Source organism: Rhinoraja longicauda, chromosome 9, assembly GCF_053455715.1.
Source record: "Rhinoraja longicauda isolate Sanriku21f chromosome 9, sRhiLon1.1, whole genome shotgun sequence".
Taxonomy (NCBI): domain Eukaryota; kingdom Metazoa; phylum Chordata; class Chondrichthyes; order Rajiformes; family Arhynchobatidae; genus Rhinoraja; species Rhinoraja longicauda.
Genome location: NC_135961.1, coordinates 34,288,420 through 34,312,750, shown reverse-complemented (window position 1 = coordinate 34,312,750; position 24,331 = coordinate 34,288,420). Strand labels below are relative to the sequence as shown.

Sequence of the window (24,331 nt, the reverse complement as noted above, 5' to 3'; positions counted from 1 at the left end):
ATTTAAAGATACAGCATGGAAACAGGCCCTGCAGCCCACTGTCCATGCTGACCATCGATCACCGTTCACACTAATTATACATTACCCCACTTTCACATTCACACACACAGCAATTTACAGAGGCCAATTAACCTACAAACTCACACGTGTTTGAGATGTGGCAGGAAACCGGAGCACCCGGAGAAACCCACGGGGTTACAAGGAGAATTAGGCAAACTCCATCCAGACTGTTGTGGGCAGCACAGTGGAGCAGCAGTAGAGTTGCTGCCTTGGAGTGTCAGACACCTGGATTCAATCCTGACCACGGGTACTATCTGTACAGAGTTTGTATGTTCTTCCTGTGACTGCGTCGGTTTTCTCCGGGTGCTCTTGTTATCTCCTACATTTCAAAGATGTACAGGCTTGCAGGTTAATTTGCCTCTGTAAACTATTCCTAGAGTATAGGATAGAGCTAGCGTATGGGATGATTGCTGGTCGGCGTGGATTTGGTGGGCTGAAGGGCCTGTTTCTGCACTGTATCTCTAAAGTCCAAATGTACAGAATGGAAACAGGCCATTTAGCTCACTGAGTCCACTGTGACGATCACCAACCAATTTGCACTATTCCTACACTAATCTAACCCAACTTTATTTTCTCCATATTGTCATTAATTTCACCCAGATTCTACCGCTCATTTACACGCTAAAGGGTGATTTTACAGAAGCCAATTAAGCCATGAATCACACATCTTTGGGACGAGGGGAAACCAGGGCATCCAGAGGATCTCTAAACTAAAAATCTGATAAAACCTCTCAGCTCTACCAGGTGTGCTACTGTGCCACCTGGCATATAGACCAAGAATGCAATTTGATAATTCTGGGTTGGGTCATAAGGCAGGTTGGTGACTTACCTCCATCTTGTGCTGGATCCAAGGTCCAACTACGTTAGCCTGGCTGGCAAACTGCCGACGGAGACGCTCGTTGGAATGTTGCCGCACAACCTCCTCCTGCAGGGACGAGTTTCTCTGAGGAACCAGCTGCTTTATCTGTCATTTAAAACATGGGCCAATGAACCCAACCATTAATAGCAAGGAAAAGACACAAAATGCTGCAGTAACTCAGCGTGTCAGGCAGTATCTCTGGAGAACATGGATAGGTGATGTTTCAGGTCGCACCCCAACTTCAGATTTCAGACTCTAACCTTTTGTCGTGCACCCTCTATCTTTTCATCGCTGCTGAAGGACATCAGTCTGAAGAAGGGTCTCAACCAGAAACATCACCTACCCATGTTGTCATGAGATGCTGCGTGACCCGCTGAGTTACTGCAGCATTTTATGTTTATTCTTTAACCTAAGCATTAATGTTTTTTTAACCACATTTGCTTGGATTTTCAAATACAAACTTTTTAAAGATGACCATGGAAGAAAAATCAGAATACCTATTGCATGTGCAATTTCAATATCAAAATCCAAAATAAATCAAACAGTTTATACAGAGGGTGCTGGTCTGATTGTTAGATTAAAAGGTCTTTATGAATGGAAAGTGGTGCTACTGCCGAACTTGATTGAGCTGAATGAATGATACTGCATGGAAACTGGCCCTTTGGCCCACTGATTCCACGCTGATCATTGATCATCCATTCACATGGAACCACCCGAAAGCTCGTCAGACGTTGAATACTGGGATGAAGTCACTGGAATCATCGGGCATGGAGTGCAAAGGGGGGTGAACCGGGAGAATGCCAGCTCCTTTAGGTAGCTGCTGGAGGCACAAGATGCTGGCGAGGAGAAGAGAGAGAGAGAGGGTCGACTGTTCGCGGGCCGAGCCAGCCGTGGGCGACGGAGGGGATTGGGAACCGCTCCGATAGAACAAACACACGGGAATCCAGACTTTGAACTCGATGAAATGGCAATCCACATGGCGGCGACGGTATTATATGCAAAATGAATTTCACTATGTAATGTTTAATTGCATATGTGACAATAAATATCCATTGAATCACATTGTTATCCCACTTTCACATCCACTCCCTGCACACGAGGGACGGTTTACAGAGGCCAATTAACCTACAAACCTGGACATCTTTGGGATGTGGGAGAAAAACAGCACCCTGAGGAAACCCGTACAGTCACAGGGAGAACGTGCAAACTCCACACAGACAGCACCTGAAGTTAGGTTTTAATCCAGCTCTCTGGCCCTGTAAGGTAACAGCTCAGTGGTGCAGCGATATAATTGCTGCCTTACAGCGCCAGAAACCCAGGTTCGATCCTCGCTACAGGTGCTGTCTGTACGGAGTTTGCACATTCTCCCTGTGACGGCGTGTTTTTTCCCGGGTGCTCCGGTTTCTTCCCACATCCCAAAGACGTGCAGGTTTATAGGTTAATTGGCTTCTGTAAATTGCCCCTCATGTGTAGGATGTGAAAGTGGGATAACAGAACTAGTGTACAGCATGGACTCGATGGACTGAAGGGCCTGTTTCCATGCTGTATCTCTGAACTAAACTCAACTCTACCTGCCACCCATTAATATTGATAATCAATAATGAGTGCTGGACCACTGCAATTCTTTCAGTGCCTGGAAAATCCTGACCCAATCAGATGCAGAATTGGCCTAAAGTAACTTGTATTGGGATAGAGCCTCACCCCTCTCCTTTAAACTGTGCCCCTTTCACCTTAAAGCTTCTCCCAAAGGAGACAAATTTATTTTTGCCTCACTTACGTGCATTTTAAAAATAATATCGCCTACCTTCAGAATGCAAAAGCCATACACCAGAAATAAAACTAACAGGTGATAAAAATACAGAGCAGATTCTTCAGCCTCAAGAGAGAAGTAAATCAGTGCTGAAGAAATCAGTACTGGCAAACAAATAACCCATGCTTTCAATATTTTATCATTTTGGTTCTCTTTTCTGAATTCAACAATTTTGTTCATTTTCCTGCATTTTGTTCTTTTTTAAAATCATTTTTAGTCATAGAATCATACAGCATGGAAATGGGCCCATTGGCCCAACTTGCCCATGCCCACCAAAATGACCCATCTACACAAGTCCCATCTGTCCGCGTTTGGCCCGCATACCTTTAAAACTTCCCGAACCATGTACCTGTCCAAATGTATTTAAATGTTGTTATGGTCCGTGCCTTAACTACCTCCTCTGGCAGCTAGTTCCAAATACCCATCACCCTGTGTGTGAGAAATGTTGCCTCTCAGGTTCTTATTTATAGAGTCATAAGAATCAGAGTGATACAGCATGGAAACAGACCCTTTGGCCCAACTTGCCCACACCAGCCAACATGTCCCAGCTACACTAGTCCCACCTGCCTGCGCTTGGTCCAAATCCCTCCAAACTTGTCCTATCCACGGGCTTGTCTAACTGTTTCTTAAAGGTTGGGATAGTCCCAGCCTCAACTACCTCCTCTGGCAGCTTGTTCCATACACCCGCCACCCTTTGTGTGAAAAAGTTACCCTTCAGATTCCTATTAAATCTTTTCCCCTTCACCTTGAGCCTATGTCCTCTGGTCCTTGATTCCCCTACTCTGGGCAAGAGATTCTGTGCATCTACCTGATCTATTCCTCATGATTTTATACATGATTGTATTTGATCTTTCGCTTCTCGCCTTAAACGTACTGTATGTTCTGAAAATAGACTGCTTTATTTAGAGAGCACTTTTCCTGGTCTTACCCTTCCCCATTTGGCATTAATTTCCTCACAGGTTATGGTGGTGTAAGGATTTGCCATCGATGTCAAGATGCCATAGGTCTGCATGATCTTCTGCACTTCATTGAGGATTCCCAGAATGGCTTGTCTCTCACTGTCTGCTTCAGGAAGGGTGGCCTTAAATTGTTCGTGAGCTGCCACAAGATTCTAAACATTGGGAGAAATGTGAAAAATCAAAGCATCATTTTAAAATCATGACCAAATATTGGTGGCACTGATTTATAGCAATTGCAGCTTTCAAACATCATAAATCATAAGACATTGGAACAGAATTCGGCTGTTTGGCCCATCAAGTCTTCTCTGCCATTCGATCATGGGTAATCTATTTTTCTCTCGCAACCCCATCCTTCTGCCTTCTCCCAGCAGCGCTTGATGCCCTTCCTAATCAACATCAGCCTCATGCCTGTCTCTGGTTTATGTTGGGGTGTAAATAACCCCCCTGGAACCCATGGAAGCAGCAACCACATTTCACCCAATTATTATTTTTAAGAAAAACTTTTTTTTTTTTTAATTGATTTTTAAAAAATCCAATAATCCAGAGCACAATGAGATAGTTTAATACCAATGCAAAGACTATTTGTAGCCACATGCATGCTAAGCTATATTTTATCTATCTATCTATCTATCTATCTATCTATCTATCTATCTATCTATCTATCTATCTATCTATCTATATTTATCTATTTATCTAGTGAGTCATATGGCACTACACAGAGTACAAATTGAATGAATCAGCACAGATCACAGCACAGGAACAGGCCCTTCAGCCCACATATCTGTGCCAACCATGATGCCAATCTTCCTGCACATAGTCTTTATCCCCGCATACCTGTCTGTTCACATGATAACTTTATCTACCTCTCTAGATAACTTTAAAATGACTATTGTATCTGCTTCACCTTTCACGGCAGGATGTTCCACGCACCTGACACTGAAATTTCATCAAAGTGAATTTTAATTGAAGCCGGCAATCATTGTCATCCACTGTTTTAAATAAACATACAGTACCTCGATCTCTTCAATGCTGTGAACAATAAACATGTCCTGTAGATCTTCCATTGCTCCTTCCACCCAGTTGATAAAGGGAGAAGCCCTCTTGGCAAACTCTAGGAAGAGCTGATCGATTGTTTCCAGTAACTTTTCGGTTCTCTATAAATTGGATAGACCAGGAACATTTACTTCACTGTTTAGTTTGGTGATACAGCGTGGAAACATGCTCTTCGGCCCACCGAGTCTGCGCCGACCATCGATCACCCGTACTTTAGTTTTATCCAAGACATTAGGGACACTTTACATAGGTCAATTAACCTCTGAAGAAGGGTCTCGACCTGAAACGTCACCCATTCCTTCTCTGCTGCCTGTCCCGCTGAGGTACTCCAGCTTTTTGTGTCAACCTACAAACCTGTATGTGTTTGGAATGTGGGGGGAAACCGGGACACCCAGAAAAAACCCCAGTCATAGGGAGAATGTACAAACTCCATTCAAACAGCACCCAAGGTCAGGATCAAACCCAGGTCTCTGGTGCCATAAGGCAGCCACTCTACTGCTGTGTCACTGTACCCCCCATGGAAGGATTGTGAAATTTAGCATTCCTTAATCATGGAGCTAAAAAAGCTGTTGTGGTTGCACCTGGAGAGCTGGTTGCTCTGTTTAAGAACTCTTCAGAAAAGCAAACCCCCCTGGCATTTCAGTTCTGGTAGGTGCATGACAGAGGGAAGAGGTGCCATGGGCAACACAATTTGAGAGTATCCAATTAATTGGTGCTTTAAGCCATCTCGTGGATTTACGTAAAATGTAATTTTGTTCTCTTGATTGAAAAAGATACAGCATGCCCTTCAGCTGACCGAGTGCACACCTTGCATACGATCGTGCTAGTGTACGGGGTGATCGGCACAGGGTGGTCGGCACGGACTTGGTGGACCAAAGGGCTTGTTTCCGCGCCGTATCTCTAAATCTAAAACAAAACTAAAAATGTGCATCACGTACAAATACTGGTCCCACCAGTAAATATGTATTTTTAAGTTCAGAGATGCTAGTTAAACTACATTGTTATACAACTAGTTAACATTCAAATACATCTTACCTCTAAAGCTTCCCTACGTTTCTGAGTCAGAGTTCCAAAACTATCCCATTTATCACAGATCTTCTGGCATCGTTCATTTATTCCAGCAGCATCGTAATAGTCCAACTCACTTTAAAACAAAAATGATTAGAAAATTGTAAAACAGCAAGTGGCTCTCAATGTACAAATGCAAAATACTGCAGAAAATGACAACAACTGTAGTCTATTATTCTTACACTCGGGTCTCTAGTGCTGTAAGGCAGCAACTCTACCGCTGCGCCAATGTGCCGTCCCTAACTCTGGTCCACTAACTGTGGCAAGTTCAGAAGCAAGGCAGATTTCAGAACACCTTGCAAAGAGAGCTACTTTTAGAGAGATGCAAGTTTTAATGAATATTGTCATCTCTGAAATAGTCCAGAGATATGGCGTGCTATTTTGAGTGTTCAAATAACTGTTGAGGGCAGTCTATCAATACTGCAACTAACCCGATTAAAATAAAAGCATTCTTTTTGTTTTAAATTACAGCCTATTGTGTATCTAATCCTCTGCTCTGAAAATACCACAAATAGTAATTTAGAGCAACATGACTCAAATTACTACAAAAGAGAACCAATTTTTCAGTCTTAAAATAATCTTTTCAAAAAGAGCTTGATATAAACGCCATTCAAATGCATTGAAATGTGATAAAATTGACACCAGGTAATTAAATAAGCCCAGAAATATATCTGAACAACATATATATATTTCCATAAGATAATTTATGAAGACATAGATTTAAAGTGAAGGGGGGACGATTTAATAGGAACCTGAAGGGTAACTTTTTTTTTACACAAAGGGTGGTGGTTGCATGGAATAAGCTGCCACAGGAGGCAGTAGAGGCAGCTACTTTTGCACGTTTAAGAAATATTTAGACAGCTACATGTATAGGATAGGTTTAGAGGGATATGGGCAAACACAGGCAGGTGGGATGAGTGTAGATGGGGCATGTTGGGTTGGTGTGGGCAAGTTTGGCTGAAGGGCCTGTTTCCACGCTATATGACTCTAAGGGGATTAATTTTGTAACGTTTAAGAAACAAAATTAGTTTGGTAGAACACAAAGTGCTGGAGTAACTCAACCGTTCAGGCAGCATCTCTGAAGAACATGGATGGGCGATGTTTCAAAATGGGACCCTTCTTCAGGCTGAAGAGACAATAGACAATATACAATAGGTGCAGGAGTAGGCCATTCGGCCCCTCGAGCCAGCATTACCATTCAATGTGATCATGGCTGATCATTCTCAATCAGTACCCCATTCCTGCCTTCTCCCCATACCCCTGACTCCGCTATCCTTACGTGCTCTATCTAGCTCTCTCTTGAATGCATTCAGCGAACTGGCCTCCACTGCCTTCTGAGGCAGAGAATTCCACAGATTTACAACTCTCTGACTGAAAAAGTTTTTCCTCATCTCCGTTCTAAATGGCCTACCCCTTATTCCTAAACTGTGGCCCCTGGTTCTGGACTCCCCCAACATTGGGAACATGTTTCCTGCCTCTAACGTGTCCAACCCCTTAATAATCTTATATGTTTCGATATGATCCCTTCTCATTCTTCTAAATTCCAGTGTATACAAGCCTAGTCGCTCCAGTCTTTCAACATATGACAGTCCCGCCATTCCGGGAATTAACCTAGTAAACCTACGCTGCACGCCCTCAATAGCAAAAATATCCTTCCTCAAATTTGGAGACCAAAACTGCACACAGTACTCCAGGTGCTGTCTCCCTAGGGCCCTGTACAACTGCAGAAGGACCTCTTTGCTCCTATACTCAACACCTCTTGTTATGAAGGCCAACATTCCATTGGCTTTCTTCACTGCCTGCTGTACCTGCATGCTTCCTTTCAGTGACTGATGCACTAGGACACCCAGATCTCGTTGTACATCCCCTTTTCCTAACTTGACACCATTCAGATAATAATCTGCCTTCCTATTCTTACCACCAAAGTGGATTTCCTCACACTTATCCACATTAAACTGCATCTGCCATGCATCTGCCCACTCACACAACCTGTCCAAGTCACCCTGCAACCTCATAGCATCTTCCTCACAGTTCACACTACCACCCAGCTTTGTATCATCTGCAAATTTGCTAATGGTACTTTTAATCCCTTCATCCAAGTCATTAATGTATATTGTAAATAGCTGCGGTCCCAGCACCGAGCCTTGCGGTACCCCACTAGTCACTGCCTGCCATTCTGAAAGGGATTCCGACCCGACCCAAAACATTGCTTATCTATGTTGACCCATTGTACTGTTTGACCCATTGAGTTACTTGAGCACATTGTGTTATTCGCAAGAATTCCAGCATCTGCAGTTCCCTGTACATACAAAAATACTTTAGTCCTTTTATTTTGATCCCGATTCCAACAGATAGCTAGTGTTGGTCATCTGCCGTCTAATTACCAGGAGATTTCATCACGTTTTATAGCTATTCCACTTTAAATCAATACTGGTGGCTGATATACAGTTATTTGATCATCTGTTGCAGAAATTGGTTAGAACCAATTGGTTGAAATCAGAACCATGAGTGAAATTCAACAACTGAGATGCTGCCTGTACTATCGAGTTCCTCCAGCACTTTGCATTTTGCCTGATATGTAACGTGGTTTATGCCACCAACCAGTCAGTGTTGATGCAGCACTTTCAGATCACGCCATTTCTTTGGCCATTGCCGAACAGTTGAGCCTTATTTCCTGTTAAACAAGGCGAGAAGTGCACTTTGGGTTTGGGTGAGACTCATCCTTCTCAAACGTAAAATTCAGCACTTGCATCAAACTATTTTTAAAATCACTTGTTTTGATTTATAAGAAACACGTTTTGCTGAGTACACCTAGACAAAAAATAGAACCATTTAATCTAGGTGACACCAGTCTTCTCAATTATCCTTCCATTAGCGGAGGTGCTGTCCAATTTGCCTCTCCCCCAGTGCAGACATTTGACTGTCGAGGGAACTGTAGTGCTACAATGTTGAGAACTATATTCTGCACTCCATACCTTCCCCTTTGTTCTACCTGTTGGACTCCAATTTGATTTGATCATGTTTATGCAGAGTATTTTCTGATCAGGTTGGAAAGCATGCAAAACAAAGTTTTTTACTGTTCCTGTGAAAATAATGTGAAAATAATTACCTTAAATATTAACAGTTTTGGAAGGAACTGCAGATATTTATATAGGAACTGCAGGTTTATACCAATTATTAAGCACAAAATTCTGGTGTAACTCAGAGGATCAGAGTATCACTGGAGAACGTGGATAGATAGCGTTTCATGTTGGGACCCTTCTAATAGCAAGGGTTGGGAGAAAGAAAGCTGGAATAGTGGAGCTCGAAATGACCCGAAATGCCACCTATGCATATTGTCCACAGATGCTGACTAACCCAGGTGGCACAGTGACGCAGCGGGAGAGTTGCTGCCTGACAACGCCAGAGACCCACGTTCCATCCTAACCATGGGTGGTGTCTGTATGGAGTTTGTACATTCTTCCTGTGACCATGTGGCTTTTCTCCGGGTGCTCTGATTTCTTCCTACACTCCAAAGATGTTCAAGTTTGTAGGTTAAATGGCCTCAGTAAAATTACATATTGTCTCTACAGTGTACGATAGTGCTAGTGTACGGGGGGGGGATCGCTCTTCAGCGCAGACTTGGTAGACAGAATGGCCTGTTTTCGCTCTATCTCTAAAGTCCAAAGACCTGCTGAATTCCTCCAACAGCGTTTAGTTTAGAGATGCAGCATGGAAACAGGCTCTTCGGTCCACCGAGTCTGCACCGACCCTCGCACTATCCTACTATGGACAATTTACACTTATACCAAGCCAATTAACCTACAAACCTGTACATCTTTGGAGTGTGGGAGGAAACCAAAGATCTCGGAGAAAACCCACGCAGTCACAGGGAGAACGTACAAACTCCATACAGAGTGTTCAGGATTGAACCAGGGTCTCTGGCGCTGCAAGTACTGTAAGGCAGAAATTTTACCGCTGCGCCACTGTGACGCCCATGGTGTGTCTTCTTGTTGTCAGGCTGCAAATGGAACTTACTTCAGCTCCTGTGCGATGGCAGCAATTTGCTCCACGCGGTCCTGATGTGCTGCCAGATCACTCTCAAATGCCTCGTGCTTTTTCAGCAAAGCCCGCACTTCGGTCAAAGTGACAGATTCGTAGTCTTTTTGCACCAAGGTTTGATCTTTCCCTGTGGAAAACAAGAGTCCACATTAACCACCGGGCGGCACGGTGGCGCAGCGGTAGAGTTGCTGCCTTATAGCGAATGCAGCGCCGGAGACTCAGGTTCGATCCTGACTACGGGCGCCATCTGTACGGAGTTTGTACGTTCTCCCCGTGACCTGCGTGGGTTTTCTCCGAGATCTTCGGTTTCCTCCCACACTCCAAAGACGTACAGGTATGTAGGTTAATTGACTGGGTAAATGTAAAAATTGTCCCTAGTGTGTGTAAGATAGTGTTAGTGTGCGGGGATCGCTGGGCGGTGCGGACTTGGTGGGCCGAAAAGGCCTGTTTCCGCGCTGTATCTGAAATATGAAATATAAAATATGAACTTTGTGCCCCAATTACTTTGAACTTGCAAGCGAAAATCAGGGTGCAAGGATATACTTGGGGATTCCAGACAATGGAATTAACAGAGTAGAGGGCGAGATGGGGAATGGAGAACAATGTACTCTATGATCTCAGGGATTCATTGTCTGAATATGGTCTGAGTCATAGAGTCAAAGAGAGTCATAGTCATACAGCGTGGAAACAGGCTCTTTGGTCCACTTGCCCACGCTGACCAACACTGTGGGCAGCACAGTGGCGCAGCGATAGAGTTTCTGTCTTACAGCGCCAGAGACCCGGGTTTGATCCTGATTACGGGTGCTGTCTGTACGGAGTTTGGACGTTCTCCCAATGACCGTGCAGGTTTTCACCGGGTGCTCCATTTCACTCCCACACTCCAAAGACATGCAGGTTTGTAGATTAATTGACTTCGGTAAAAATTGGAAATTGTCCCTAGTGTGTAGGATTAGTGCTTGTGTACAGGATGATCACTGGTCAGTGCAGACTTGGTGGGCCGAAGGGTGTGTTGCTGCACTGTATCTCTAAAACCCCATCACACTCCCGCCTGCCTGCGTTGGCCCATATCCCACTAACCTGTCCTATCCATGAATCTGTCAGAATGTTTAAGCATTGTGATAGTACTTGCCTCTACCTCTTACGGCATCTCGTTCCATTTATCTACCATTCTTTGTGCAAAAAAGTTGCCCCTCAGGTTCCTTTTAAATCTTTCCCTCCTCACCTTAAACCAATGTCTTCTGGTTCTTGATTCCCCTATACTGGGTAAACGATTGTGCATTTACCCTATCTATTCATCTCATGATCTTATACACCTCTATAAGTTCACCCCTCATCCTCCTGCGCTCCAAGGAATAAAGTCCTCGCCTGCCCAACCTCTCCCTATAGCTCAGGCCCTCGAGTCCTTGCAATATCCTCGCTAGTCCTTGCTATCTTCTCTGCACCCTTTCCAGCTTAACAATGGTACTTTATTTGTCGCATGTAGTGAAGTGCAGTGAAATTCATTTTTGCGTATAGTTCAGTACTAGTTTCACTATACATAAGCACTTACACATCTTAGGTACCCCAGATACAGTACAAGTGTATCACAGTAGTACACTGAGACAGTATACAGAGTCACCAGTTTTGGCACCATTATAACAGGGCGACAAAAACTGAACAGAATACCCGCAATGTGGCCTCACATTTAGGACAGACCTATATTCTAAGTCACATCTATGTTCGGTGTAACCCTATGTGTTTGGTACGATTTACTCCAGTTATTCTGGGCTGTGGGTAAGTAATGCCAGGCTTACAGTCGGGTTCTTTGTTTTAATCACAGGCAATCAGAGCAGCAGGTAACGCAATATGCAATCTCCACGTGTCCTAGACAATAGGTGCAGGAGTAGGCCATTCGGCCCCTCGAGCCAGCACCACCATTCAATGTGATCATGGCTGATCATTCTTAATCAGTACCCCGTTCCTGCTTTCTCCCCATACCCCCTGACTCCGCTATCCTCAAGAGCTCTATCTAGCTCTCTCTTGAATGTATTCAGAGAATTGGCCTCCACTGCCCTCTGAGGCAGAGAATTCCAGATTCACAACTCTCTGACTGAAAAAGTTTTTCCTCATCTCTGTTCTAAATGGCCTACCCCTTATTCTTAAACTGTGGCCCCTGGTTCTGGACTCCCCCAACATCCTCCAGGGCACCTTCTTGGTTAGACAAAATAAGCCCCCAATACAACAAGGGGCGGCACAGTGGTACAGCAGCAGAGTTGCTGCCTTACAACGCCAGACATGGGTTCGATCCTGACTACGGGTGCTGTCTGTAACAGAATTTATACATTCCCCTTGTGTCCGCGTGGGTTTTCTCCGGGTGCTCCAGTTTCCTTCCACACTCCAAAGATGTACCGATTTGTAGGATAATTGGCTTCTGCAAAATTGTAAATTGTCCCTACTGTGTAGGATAGTGCGATTGTATGGGATGATCACTGCTCAGAGTGGACTGGGTAGGCTGAAGGACCTGTTTCCATGCTGTTTCTCTCAAGTCTAAAACAATAACCAGAACAAAAATAAAAATGGGTCGACCCGTAATAAAAAGGAACTGCAGGTGCTGACTTATACCAAACATAGACACAAAATGCTAAATAATTCAGCAGGTCAGGCAGTATATCCGGAAATATGTATAGGTGATGTTTCAGGTCAGGACATCACCTATCCATTTTCTCCAGAGATGCTGCCTGACCCGCTGACTTACTCCAGCATTTTGTGTCTATCTTTATAATGAGAAGAGACTGACCATTCAAAATCTCACAAAATAACGACAATACAATTAGTAGTTGTATAAAAATAACCAGAGCAATAATAACAATATTACTCTACGATGAACACAAAAATGCAATCCAACAAACTAAGATTGTATTTAGGGATAATATGGTCAGGGCGAGAGTGTGATGCAGCTGGTAGTGCTGCTGCCTTGCAGCATCCTCGTGTGCAGGGAGTGAAATAATGCCATGTCTTTCAATCAATTAAGTTTTGTATCTTTAGGAACTTGGCAATAATGATATATTGTTATTACTTAGGTTAATATATAGACAATCAGACAGTATTTGGTCACGCAAATTTAGCAGGTGTTTCCTTACCATGTGACCATATTTCCTGAGTCGTTTCTTTCAGTCTGAACTTCTCAGCCAGATATTCCAGGCGTTCCAGTCGTCTTATCTCACTTGTTATTGCTTAGTTTAATTTAGCGATATAGCATGCGAACAGGCCCTTCGGCCCACAGTCCACGTTGACCATTGATTCAACGTCACACTAGTTCCATCTTATCCCACTTTCGCATCCATTCCCCACACGCTAGGGGCACTTTACAGAGGCCAACTAACCTACAAACTCACATGTCTTTGGGATGTGTGAGAAAATCGGAGCACCTGGAGGAAACCCATGTGGTCAAAGGGAGAAAGTGCAAACTCCACACAGACAGCACCCGAGGTCAGGATCAAGGTTAGTTTGGATGTCAGGGGTTATAGGGAGAAGTCAGGAGAATTGGGTTGAGGGGGAATGATAGATCAGCTATGATTGAATGGCAGAGTAGGCGTGATGGGCCGAATGGTGTAATTCTGCTTCTAGAACATATGAACCTGGGTCTCTGCCACTGTGAGGCAGATGCTCTACCTGCTGCAACACTGTGCCGCCCTGTTATACACAAGCACATGTAGACAATCAGACAGTATTTGGTCACGCAAATTTAGCAGGTGTTTCCTTACCATGTGACCATATTTCCTGAGTCGTGGCTTTCTGTCTGAACTTCTCAGCCAGATGTTCCATGCGTTCCAGCCGTCTTATCTCACTCAGAAGCCATTCCTCATAACCCTTCTCTACCTGTTCAAGGCGCTGCCAAGCACTTGCAATGTCCTGGATGGAAGAGGGGGAGGTGAATTGTTTTCTACATCTTTGATCAGGGTATAGATAGTCATAACCTTTTTTCTCCCAGAATAGAATTGTGAAATACTCGAGAATATAATTTTAACCTGAGAGGTGGAAATGTCAAATACTAAAGGACATACCTTTAACGTAAGAGGGGCAAAAGTTAAAGGAGATGAGCAGGGCAAGTTGTAGATTTTATTTATTCATTTATTATATATTATATAGTATGCACAAAGAGAGTGCTATAGGCAGGCTCTCAGTATGCATCAGAGGAATCTAGTTGTTAAGTACCCTATAAAGCTTCCTGTTTGGTACTCAAGATCTGAAATGTTCTAATATTAGACTCTAAGAAGGCGAGAGGGGAAAGTTTAAAGGACATGTGCATGGCACGTTTTTTACTTTGAGGATAGTGGGTGCCAGGAGCTTGCTGCCAGGATTGGTGGGGAAGACATTAATTAGTGGTATTTAAAGACCTTTAGATAGGAATGTGCATATGCAGAATATGGATCACATGCAGGCAGAGAAGATTTATTTAACTTGGCATCATGTTCGGCACAAACATAGCGGGCCGAAGGGTCTATCGCACTACTGCACTGCTACATGTTCAATGTTCCAGTGCCATTTCTTGAATATCCACCTGTGATCACAAGTAAATCCCATCCCCAAGGATCTGCGAAGACAACTCTGAATTGATCACAACAATACGAGAAGAAATCCAGGATTTGAACTTCCCGCAAACCCAAATGAAAAGATCAATTTCTCAACATCAGAAGGCAGCTACACTCTGCTTGGTACTGCAAAGCAAAGTAATGTAACACACCTTCATCCCCTTTTATTCCAACCTTCCATTTATTTCTTCATATGTGAACACTCATATTTTCCATTTATGATTTTAACTCTGAGAAAGGTTCTATCAAACAAGTCGCTGTTACTGTAGGTGGATGGAATGTCGTACACCCTCAATAATTTCATCATCCGGTATTTCAACAAGAACATGGGTATGATATTGATGAGATCTTTCTAAAAGGGCTTGGCAGAGACTGGATGGTCACTCCCTCTTGTCCGCTCTCCCATCAGGCAAGAGGTACAGAAGTACCTCCAGATTCAGGGACAGTTTTTTCCTGTTATTAGGCATTTGAACCATCCTATCAACAACTAGAGAGCGGTCCTAACCTCTGGAGATCCTCAGACTATCATTTAACTGACTTTACCATGCATTAAACCATTCCCATTATCCTGTGTCTGTATACTGTGGACGGCTTGATTGTAATCATGTATTGCCTTTGCGCTGACTGGATGGCACGTAACAAAAACACTTTTCTCTGTACCTTCGTGCACATGACAATAATAAATTAAACTGAACTGTCCAACAATCAGCAGTGATGGGGCAAGGCTAGGATTAGCAAGACCATGATTTTGCCTCTGTGCACAGTAAATGGTTTTGGCCACAAAATATTCACCAAACAATGAACCTGTGACTATGCTGTTATCAACTTTAATGAAAAATCATGCAAACTAGCTTATGGACACCCGGGAAGCCATTCAACATCTAATCTCCTATCCAAGGCTTTTTAAATGGCTTACAGAGACCATCTTGCCCTCAGATGGCATGTAGGCTGGTCTGTTGCTGATCCTCAGCTTGGTCTGCAACGTGTTGAAGTTGATTTCCAGTTGGCATTTCTCTTGGATCTTGGGCGGCTTGTGCAGGCGCCGATAGTCTCGGAAGTCCTCCAACTTCTGCTGCATGGCCTGCATGGTCTTCTCCGAGGTCCGATTCTCCAGCCAAGGGATGGTCCTCTGAATCCACTGCAGGAGCTGCCGGGCACAGGAATTCAACTCACTTTTACCCAAGGTCGGGGAGAATTAAGATTGAGGCAAAGTGCTGGAGTAACTCATAGGTTTTGGAGCAGAATTAGGCCATTCGGCCGATCGTGTCTACTCCTCCATTCAATCATGGCTGATCTATCTTTCCCTCTCAACCCCATTCTCCTGGCTTCTCCCCATAACCCCTGACACCTGTACTGATCAAGAATCTATCAATCCCCACCTTAAAAATATTAATTTACTTGAATTCCACAGATTCATCACCTCCTGACTAAAGGAATTCCACCTCATCTAATTCCTAATGGTACGTCCTTTTATTCTGAGACTGTGGCCTCTGTTCCTAGACTCTATCACTAGTTCCTTCTCAACCCCATTCTTCTGCCTTCTCCCCATAACCATTGACACCTACAAAATGTTATATGGCATGACACCATTGGTCATTCATGTTTTGCTGGCATGATACCTTTGGTCATTAATGTAATATGGGCATTATACCATTGCAATCCCCTCCTAATCTTGGTTATTGAAATAAATTATTTGGAGCAGTTTGTAATGACCGGTGTATATTATAATCACCTGCTTATGACTAGTGATTGCAAGTCAAATTTCTAACCTGATGTCTTGAGACATCAGCCTCTGGTATTAATACAGTCTACCCTCATTATTATGGACCTCTTCTTAACCAAGTCATGTTATAGCAGACGAAACCTGTTGTAACCGAGGCATCTGATCATATCGGGAACAAAGGACTGAGTTTGTTGTTTCACTGAGTGACCGCTGAATGAAATTATGGTATGTAACTTGCTGGAGCAACTCAGCAGGTCAGGCAGCAATCTCTGGAGAACATGGATAGTTGATGTTTTAGGTCGAGACTGTCCTTTGTCTTAAAAAGGATTCCAACCCAAAACATCACCTACAGTATGTATGATCTCCAGTGATGCTGCCTGAGCCACTGAGTTACTCCAACACGGTGTCCTTTTGAAGCTTAAAATGTAATTGGAATAACTGAGAGTTTACCTCACTGGCCAGCTTCTCATAATCTGCCATTGATGTTTCATTCTCCTGATTAACGCCCAGTATCTTACATATCCTGTTGGCTGCCATCTCAGCCTGCGATGAAAGATAAACCATATTTTAGACCAAAACAGGTGCATAAACAACTACTTCATACAGGAAACGGAAGAGTTCAGCTCAGAAAAGTGCAAAGTATTAGATTTAGCTAAGATGTTCACACTTGGAAACATGAAATTTTCAACTAACGTTCAAGCATGAAGCAAACCCCCGCCATTTATTGATCATTCAAAAATTGCTTTATTCCAAAGTTTCCAAGACCGGATGCTACAGTATGTAAGGCATGCTGTTAAAACATGAGAAATAGTTTAAAAGCACACAAAATTTAATCAAAGTAGAAAAGATTGGCAATTCTAAATAAAAGGTAAAGGAGATTTGCAAAGATGGGTATCACATTCAGCATGGGCAAAGTGAACTAAAAAGGACCATTTCTCTGCTGACCATTTCTTGATTCAATGATTCTGTCGTTTTCTGTGTAAAGCAACAATCGGAGAGAAGAGAGGTCATTCCAACATTCTTTCAGCTTTGTGCAGAAACTGCAGTAATTCTGGACTCCTCATGTTCAACATCACAGGAGACTAACTCATTTATTTCCTTGAAATCCTGTAACATTACTTGAAGGCAATTTGAAGCATGAACTACAATTATCAAGGCAGAAAACCAACTGCACAGTTATGAGATTGCACTGTATGAAGTCTAGATTAACGAAGATGCAATTGGAAAATCTGGCACAAAGGTTCGAGACATAATTAAGCGGCACAGTGGCGCAATGGTAGAGTTGCTGCTTTACAGCACCAGAGACCCTGGTTTGATCCTGGGTACTCTATATGGAGCATGTACATTCACCCTGTGACGGTGTGGGTTTTCTCAGGATGCTCCAGTTTCCACCCACACTACAAAGACATACAGGTTTGTAGATTTATTGGCTTTAGTAAGTTGTGAAATTGTCCGTAGTGTGTGTACGTTGGTGTACGGGGTGATATCTGATTTTTGGGGACTTGTTGGGCCGATAGGCCTGTTTCTCTAAATTCTAAAGTCATAAAGCAATCTTTCTCTTGAAACAAGACAAATTCCTTATGTCTAATGGAGACACGAAGAAACTGCAGATGCTGGTTTTACATTTCACTCCTCCTCTTCTGGCCTTTTCTCATATCCTATTGTCTAATTTTCATCTCTGGCCTTTGTCACTTACTCCACCCATCTTCCAATCAAACCCCCATTACCTGCATCCCCCTATCACTTGCCTGGCTTTGTCCCCTCACACCCCCCCCCCACTACAATCAATCTGAAGAACGACCCAACCCGAATAGTTACCTGTCCATTCCCCCCCATAGGTGCTGCCTCGCCTGCTGAGATCCTCCAACACTTTGCATTTCCCTCCAATCTTATATTCTTCCCATTTCTTCTCTCTTTTCCCAGAAGTGTCTGTTCTTATCGAAACATGGTTCCACGGCATGGGAATGTTTCAGAGATGCTGCCTGACCTGCTGAGTTTGTGCCTCTGAAGTTCACAAATTCTAGGAGCAGATTTAGGCCATTTGGCCCATCAAGTCTACTCCGCCATGCAATTATGACTGATCTATCTTTCCCTCTCAACCCCATTCTCCTGCCTTCCATAATGTTTGACGCCCTTAATAATGAAGTGTTTGCTGTTGAAGTGAATTATTTCCTTGTATGTGTAGGAAGGAACTGCAGATGCTGGTTTATATCGAAGATATACACAAAGTGCTGGAGTAGCTTAGCGGGTCAGGCAGCATCTCTGGAGAAAAAGGATGAGTGACATTTTGGGTCACGACCCTTCTTCAGATTCAGTTTTAAATTGTGTTATTTCAAAAATCTTTCCTTGGAAGACAAAGATGCAGACCAATTTGGTTTCCTTACATTGCGGCAATGCAATAAATGTTGTACTGATAACTTCAAATTTAAGTGTGGCTGCACTATCTGTCATGTTAGTGATGATGAGTGAGCGTGAATAATTAATTGGAGCTGGAGAATCAATGCAAAGCACAACATGCACAAATAACAAAAATAAAGTACATTTCAGAAGAAAAGAAAATCAAAGGCAACACTGCAAAATACCTGTTCTGCTCCAGCAAAAGCATGATAGAAACAGGAAACATATGTCATAAGAGCCCTCTGATCAGGTTTAGGTGTGTTCACAATATCTGATGAAGATGATAAATAATAAAGTGACAGATAAGGGAAGGAATAGCAGGAGAACAAGGATGGGATAATCAAGGTGCAACTCGGTAGTCCTTTTGTAAATAAAATACATCAGGGCCATAGCTTGCTCCATTTTCTAAGTTTAATAAATGGCATTTACTTACCCACACATCTTAATACTCCCATTTTAAAAATTAACGACAAAAATAATAAAATTTAGAGTCCTCTTAAAAGAAAATCTCTCTTGTACAATGGCTGTCTTTCATTCTGAAAGTTCCACAGAACCAATGCAGTGAGACGTTCATGGGTTAACTGGTGTGCATTGTCATGCTCTCATTTACTAGATAATCCTTTTGGTAGAGACAAGGGACTGCAGATGCTGGAACATTGTGTAGAGCACAAAGTGCTGGAGTAACAGCAAGTCAGGTAGCATTTTATGAGGTGTAGGAAGGAACTGCAGATGCTGGTATATACCAAAGATAGAGATAATGTGTTGGATTAACTCAGCGGGTCAGACAGCATCTCTGGAGAAAAATGATGAGTGACTTTTTGGGTTGTGACCTTCTTCAAGACTCCACATTTTCAGGTCCTTCATCTCTGGAGGACTAGAGGAAGGCTCTTCATCCAAAACAAAACTTAAGAGTGCTGGAATAACTCAGTGGGCCAGGCAGCAACTTTGGAGAACATGGATAGGTGATGTTCCGGGTTGGGATCCTTCTTCTGACTTGAAGTAGGGTCCTGACACAAACATCACTATCCATGTTCTCCAGGGAAGCTCTCTGACTCAGAGTTACTTCAGTACTTTGTGTCTTTTTTGTAAGCCAGCATCTGCAGTTCCTTGTTTCTACTGATCAAAATCGCCACCTATCCTAGACAATAGGTGCAGGAGTAGGCCATTCAGCCCTTAGAGCCAGCACTACCATTCACCGTGATCATGGCTGATCATCCACAATCAGTAACCCGTTCCTGCCTTCTCCCCCTATCCCTTGACTCCGCTATCATTAAGAGCTCTATCTAACTCTCTCTTGAAAGCATCCAGGGTTTTGGCCTCCACTGCCTTCTGAGGCAGAGAGTTCCACAGCTTCACAACACTCTTGAGTGAAAAAGTTTTTCCTCATCTCCGTTCTGAATGGCCTACCCTTTATTCTTAAACTGTGGCCCCTGGTTCGGGACTCCCCCAACATCGGGAACATGTTTCCTGCCTCTAGCGTGTCCAATCCCTTAATAATATTATCCTGGTCCTCCAAAGACGCTGCCTGGCATGCCAAGTTACACCAGCACTTTGCATTAGGGATAGGGTTGTAATCCTTCCATCAGGGTTCTAATCCTTCCATTACTCTTGATGTGAATTAAGAGGCCTCTAATGGTCACAGGGAATTCGAGAATTACTTGCAGGTGAAGAAATTAACGCTGAAGTAGGCTGAAAACTAAAAGCAGATCAAATGGCAAGAAAGAACATACCAGAAACTGAAATCTAAAATTACTGGAAGAGGGAACAAAAAAGTGAAGGAAAAAAAACCGAAATCCAGCTGAGAAAACAATGGGAGATGTGAAAGCTAGAAATCAGAAAGTTGAAGGTTAAATGTCTGGATGTTCCACAGCTTTTGACCTCACCTTCCTTGCACCCGCAAACGCATGGTAGTAACAGGAAACATAAGTCATAACAGCTCTTTCGTCAAGTCTTGCTGTATTTACAAAATCTGTACAGAAAGAAAATTGTAACTTTACTAAATGTCAAGTTAGATTGATATTTTGGACAAGAAGGGCTCAGATAAATTAGGTACCATCATTCGTTAAAGTACCTACTGAACGATATTGGGAGTTTCCCCTACTCTGGGTAAAGTTACCTAAGGGGTAACCTTTTTACACAAAGGGTGGTGGGTGCATGGAACAAACTGCCAGAGCAGGTAGTTGAGGCAGATACTAACGCAACGTTTCAGAAACATTTGAACAGAAACATGGATAGGATAGGTTTAGAGGGATTTGAACCAAATACTGGCAGGTGGGACTAGTGCAGATGGGACATGTTGGTTGGTGTGGGCAAGTTGGGCCGAACGGGCTGTTTCCACACTGTGACTCTAAGATTCACATCAGTGCGAATCCTCACTCCGCTCTCTGACCTGCATTTTCCCACTGAAGGAGGAGGATGTTGAAGGGTACGACATAATGCTGGTTTACAAAAAAAAAGACACAAAGTGCTGGAGTAACTCAGCAGGTCATTGTGTTGCCATTCCCTGAAAGTATTGTGTGCAGTTCAGGTGGCCCATTACAGCAAGGGCATGGAGGCTTTGGAAAGGGTGCAGAGGAGGTTTACCAGAATGACAGACACAAAAATATGGAGTAATTCAGCAGGTCAGGCAGCATCTATGGAGAAAAAGAACAGGTCAGACAGCATCTCTGGAGAAAAGGAATACCGATACTCCTCGACTTTACCAGAATGACGCCTGGATTAGGGGGTATTAGATACAGGCAGAGTTGAGACAGACTTGTATTGTTTTCTCTGGAATGCCAAAGGTAACAAGGAGATCTGATAGAAGTATATAAACTTATGAGAAGCATAGATAGGGTAGACAACCATAACTTTTTCCCAGGATGGAAAAATCAAATACTAGAGGGCATAGGTTTAAGTTGAGAGTGGCAAAGTTCAAAGGGGATGTGTGGGGCAAGTTTATTTTTTAATACACAGAGGATGGCGAGTGCCTGGAACGTGGTTGAAGCAGACACATTAGTGGCATTTAAAAGACTTTTGGAGAGACATATGGATATGTGGGGAATGGAGGAATATGGGTTATGTGCAGGTAGATAAGTGACCCAAAGTCAGGATCAGACTCAGGTCTCTGGCGCTGTGAGGTAGCAGCTCAACCAGCAGCGCCACCCGAGGTTTTTAAAGTTAAATGGGATAGCGGTGTTTAGGAAGGAAGGAAACGACATAGGTGAAAGCGGAAAATATGTGGCCCCATGGTTGGTTGCAAATGCTGTAGACAATGCATTCCTCAACTCACTGGCAAGCGTTTAAAGTAGCACTTTCTGTTGACTGACATTGTGGCTTAAATATCTGTTGAAGAATCCAGAGGAGGTCAGGCTTGACATCTGCTCTGCTCACTGCTAAACAATTTCTCAGCTTCCCAATTTCTACTCCAAAGGGTTGATATGTGAGCTCTGATTAATGGTCACAATAGGAAAGTCAGAATTGCAACTCGAGAAAACTCTTTACCTTCAGGATCCAGCATTTTAGGAATATCCAGTTCTTTTTCTGCAATCTCAAAAGCAAGGTTCAAGTTGTAAAGTGCATCATCCTATATATAGGAAAGAGTATTGTTATTCAGTGCTAACAAACACTGACAGAAAATTGCAATGCATTCGTCTCCCACTACAGTATATACTACCTGTTTTTTTAGTAGCAGAAACTAAACGATTTAGCTTAACCCAAGTATGATGCCATTAGGTTGATAGTTAATTACATCACAGGGAACAAAGATGTTCCTATCATTTAAACACTACATACGTGATAAATGAAAATTTGGCTTATGGGTAGATCTGTAGCTAAAGCAGTTTCAATGGATATCAATGGATCATTATTACATGTGATATTAATGGGTACTTGGCATCCTCAGAAACGATGCAGCTGTTTAAGAGTGTATAGAAAGGAACTGCTGATGCTGGTATATACCAAAGATAGACACAAAATGCTGGAGTAACTCAGCAGGTCAGGCAGCATCTCTGGAGAAAATGGATAGATGACGTTCTGGGAAGTCCGGCAGTCTGAAAAAGGTTCTAGACCCGAAACACCACCCATCCTTGTGGATGCTGCCTGACCCGCTGAGTTACGCCAGCACTTTATGTCTATCTGTGATGTTTTAGAGGCATTTCGATAGGCACATGGATATGTAGGGATTGGAGCAAATGGATCTTATGCAAGAGATGTGAACTCGGCCACCGATTCGGCAGTCACACAATTTGTATTACTGCACAAAATCAGTATCAACCCAGATTTTTGCTAAATTGCTTTGCAACATCAATAACATTAAAGCACACTTTGCAATAAGTTTAAGGCAGAAACATGTTAAGTACCTCACACAGCTTGTCACATCTAATGAGATTAGTCTTCATGAATGAGACATTAAAGTGCTTACCTATTCTTCCAGCTACATGCATAAAGGCATAACCCAAACACAATGGGGCAACGGTATAGAGGAGCAAGCATGCAGTGAGACAATAAAAATGACAGCAAAGTAACACTTGATACCATAAATGACAACATTTCAGATAAACAATTAACAAGATTGTATGAGAAAACAGACAATTTAAGCAGCTGGACAGAAACTTGTTTTTTTCTTAATTCTGGTGTCGACAGTTTATCCAACCACTGCGTGTTCCAGTCTCCTCCCACATCCCAAAGACATGGGGGTTTGCAGGGTGATTGGCCTCTCTAAATTGCTTCGGGTGTGTAGGGAGTGGATGAGTAAGTGGGATAACATAGAGCTAGTGTGAATGGGTGATTGATGGATGACGTGGACTCGATGGGCCGAAAGGCCTGTGTCCATGCTGTATCTCTAAACTAAATTAAGATACCATAGTTACTTAAAAACCCAGGCTGCCAGTTTCACTGCAGGAGGCCATTTAAGAGATACTTTGGAAATTGAGAATCAATCATTTCTATTGACATTTGTGCAACCATACTCTATTAAAAACAATTTAAAATGTAGACTGTAGTATTTTTGGCTTCCAGTAACAAAATAAATTAATTGGTAGTAAAAACACATTTATTTCTGAAAACCCTATGGAAAAAGTAACTATAGCGAGTTATAATATACAAAATTATGATATCGGGTAGACACTATTGGCCATAGGGGAACCGAGAACCAGGGAACAGATTTAAGGTGAGGGGGGGAAAGATTTAATTGGAACTCGAGGGGTAAATTTTTCACACAATGGTGGGTGTATGGAATGAGCTGGCAGAGGAGGTAGTTGAGGCAGGTACAATCACAACACTTAAGAAACATTTAGACAGGTACATGGACAGGACAGGTTTAGAGGGATCTGGGTCAAACACAGGTAGGTCAAGTCAAATTTATTTGTCACATACACATACACGATGTGCAGTGAAATGGGACTGGTGTAGATGGGACATGTTGGCCAGTGTGGACAAGTTGGGGTGAAGGGCCTGTTTTCACACTGTGACTATACGGGAGGCCAATTTGCTGTAGATCCCATCTCACGTTTGTGCGCTGGGCTATTTTCATTGCCGAGGCCTCCTGCTATTATAATTTTAACTTCAGTACAGTTTGTCCCTGTTCATCCTGGTAAACTTGAAACATTGTCTTATCTCTGCAGAAACATTACTCTGAGCCAAACGCAATAGATTCTCTCCGGAGGTACAGGGACTGTCAATGCTGGAATTTGGAGCAAAACATAAAGTGCTGGAGTAACTCAGCAGATCAGGCATCATCTGTGGAGGGAATAGACAGGAACTCAGAGGGTCAGGCAGCATCTGTGGGGGAGTTGGGCAGGCGACGTTTGT

The 24,331-nt window shown here is 43.1% G+C and overlaps 1 protein-coding gene across 1 annotated transcript in view; it reads right to left on the bottom strand.

The window, feature by feature from the left end:
- Positions 1-24,331, bottom strand: part of LOC144596956 (alpha-actinin-2-like) — a 66,988-nt gene that overhangs the window by 8,246 nt on the left and 34,411 nt on the right. The window contains exons 7-16 of the mRNA XM_078405853.1: positions 22,025-22,106; positions 18,727-18,812; positions 16,595-16,687; positions 15,338-15,568; positions 13,594-13,741; positions 9,827-9,977; positions 5,777-5,885; positions 4,702-4,842; positions 3,658-3,840; positions 890-1,024 (exon numbers count right to left, since the gene is read on the bottom strand). Coding sequence (XP_078261979.1) covers positions 890-1,024; positions 3,658-3,840; positions 4,702-4,842; positions 5,777-5,885; positions 9,827-9,977; positions 13,594-13,741; positions 15,338-15,568; positions 16,595-16,687; positions 18,727-18,812; positions 22,025-22,106 — 1,359 coding nt within the window. The remainder of the gene's footprint in view (positions 1-889; positions 1,025-3,657; positions 3,841-4,701; positions 4,843-5,776; positions 5,886-9,826; positions 9,978-13,593; positions 13,742-15,337; positions 15,569-16,594; positions 16,688-18,726; positions 18,813-22,024; positions 22,107-24,331) is intronic.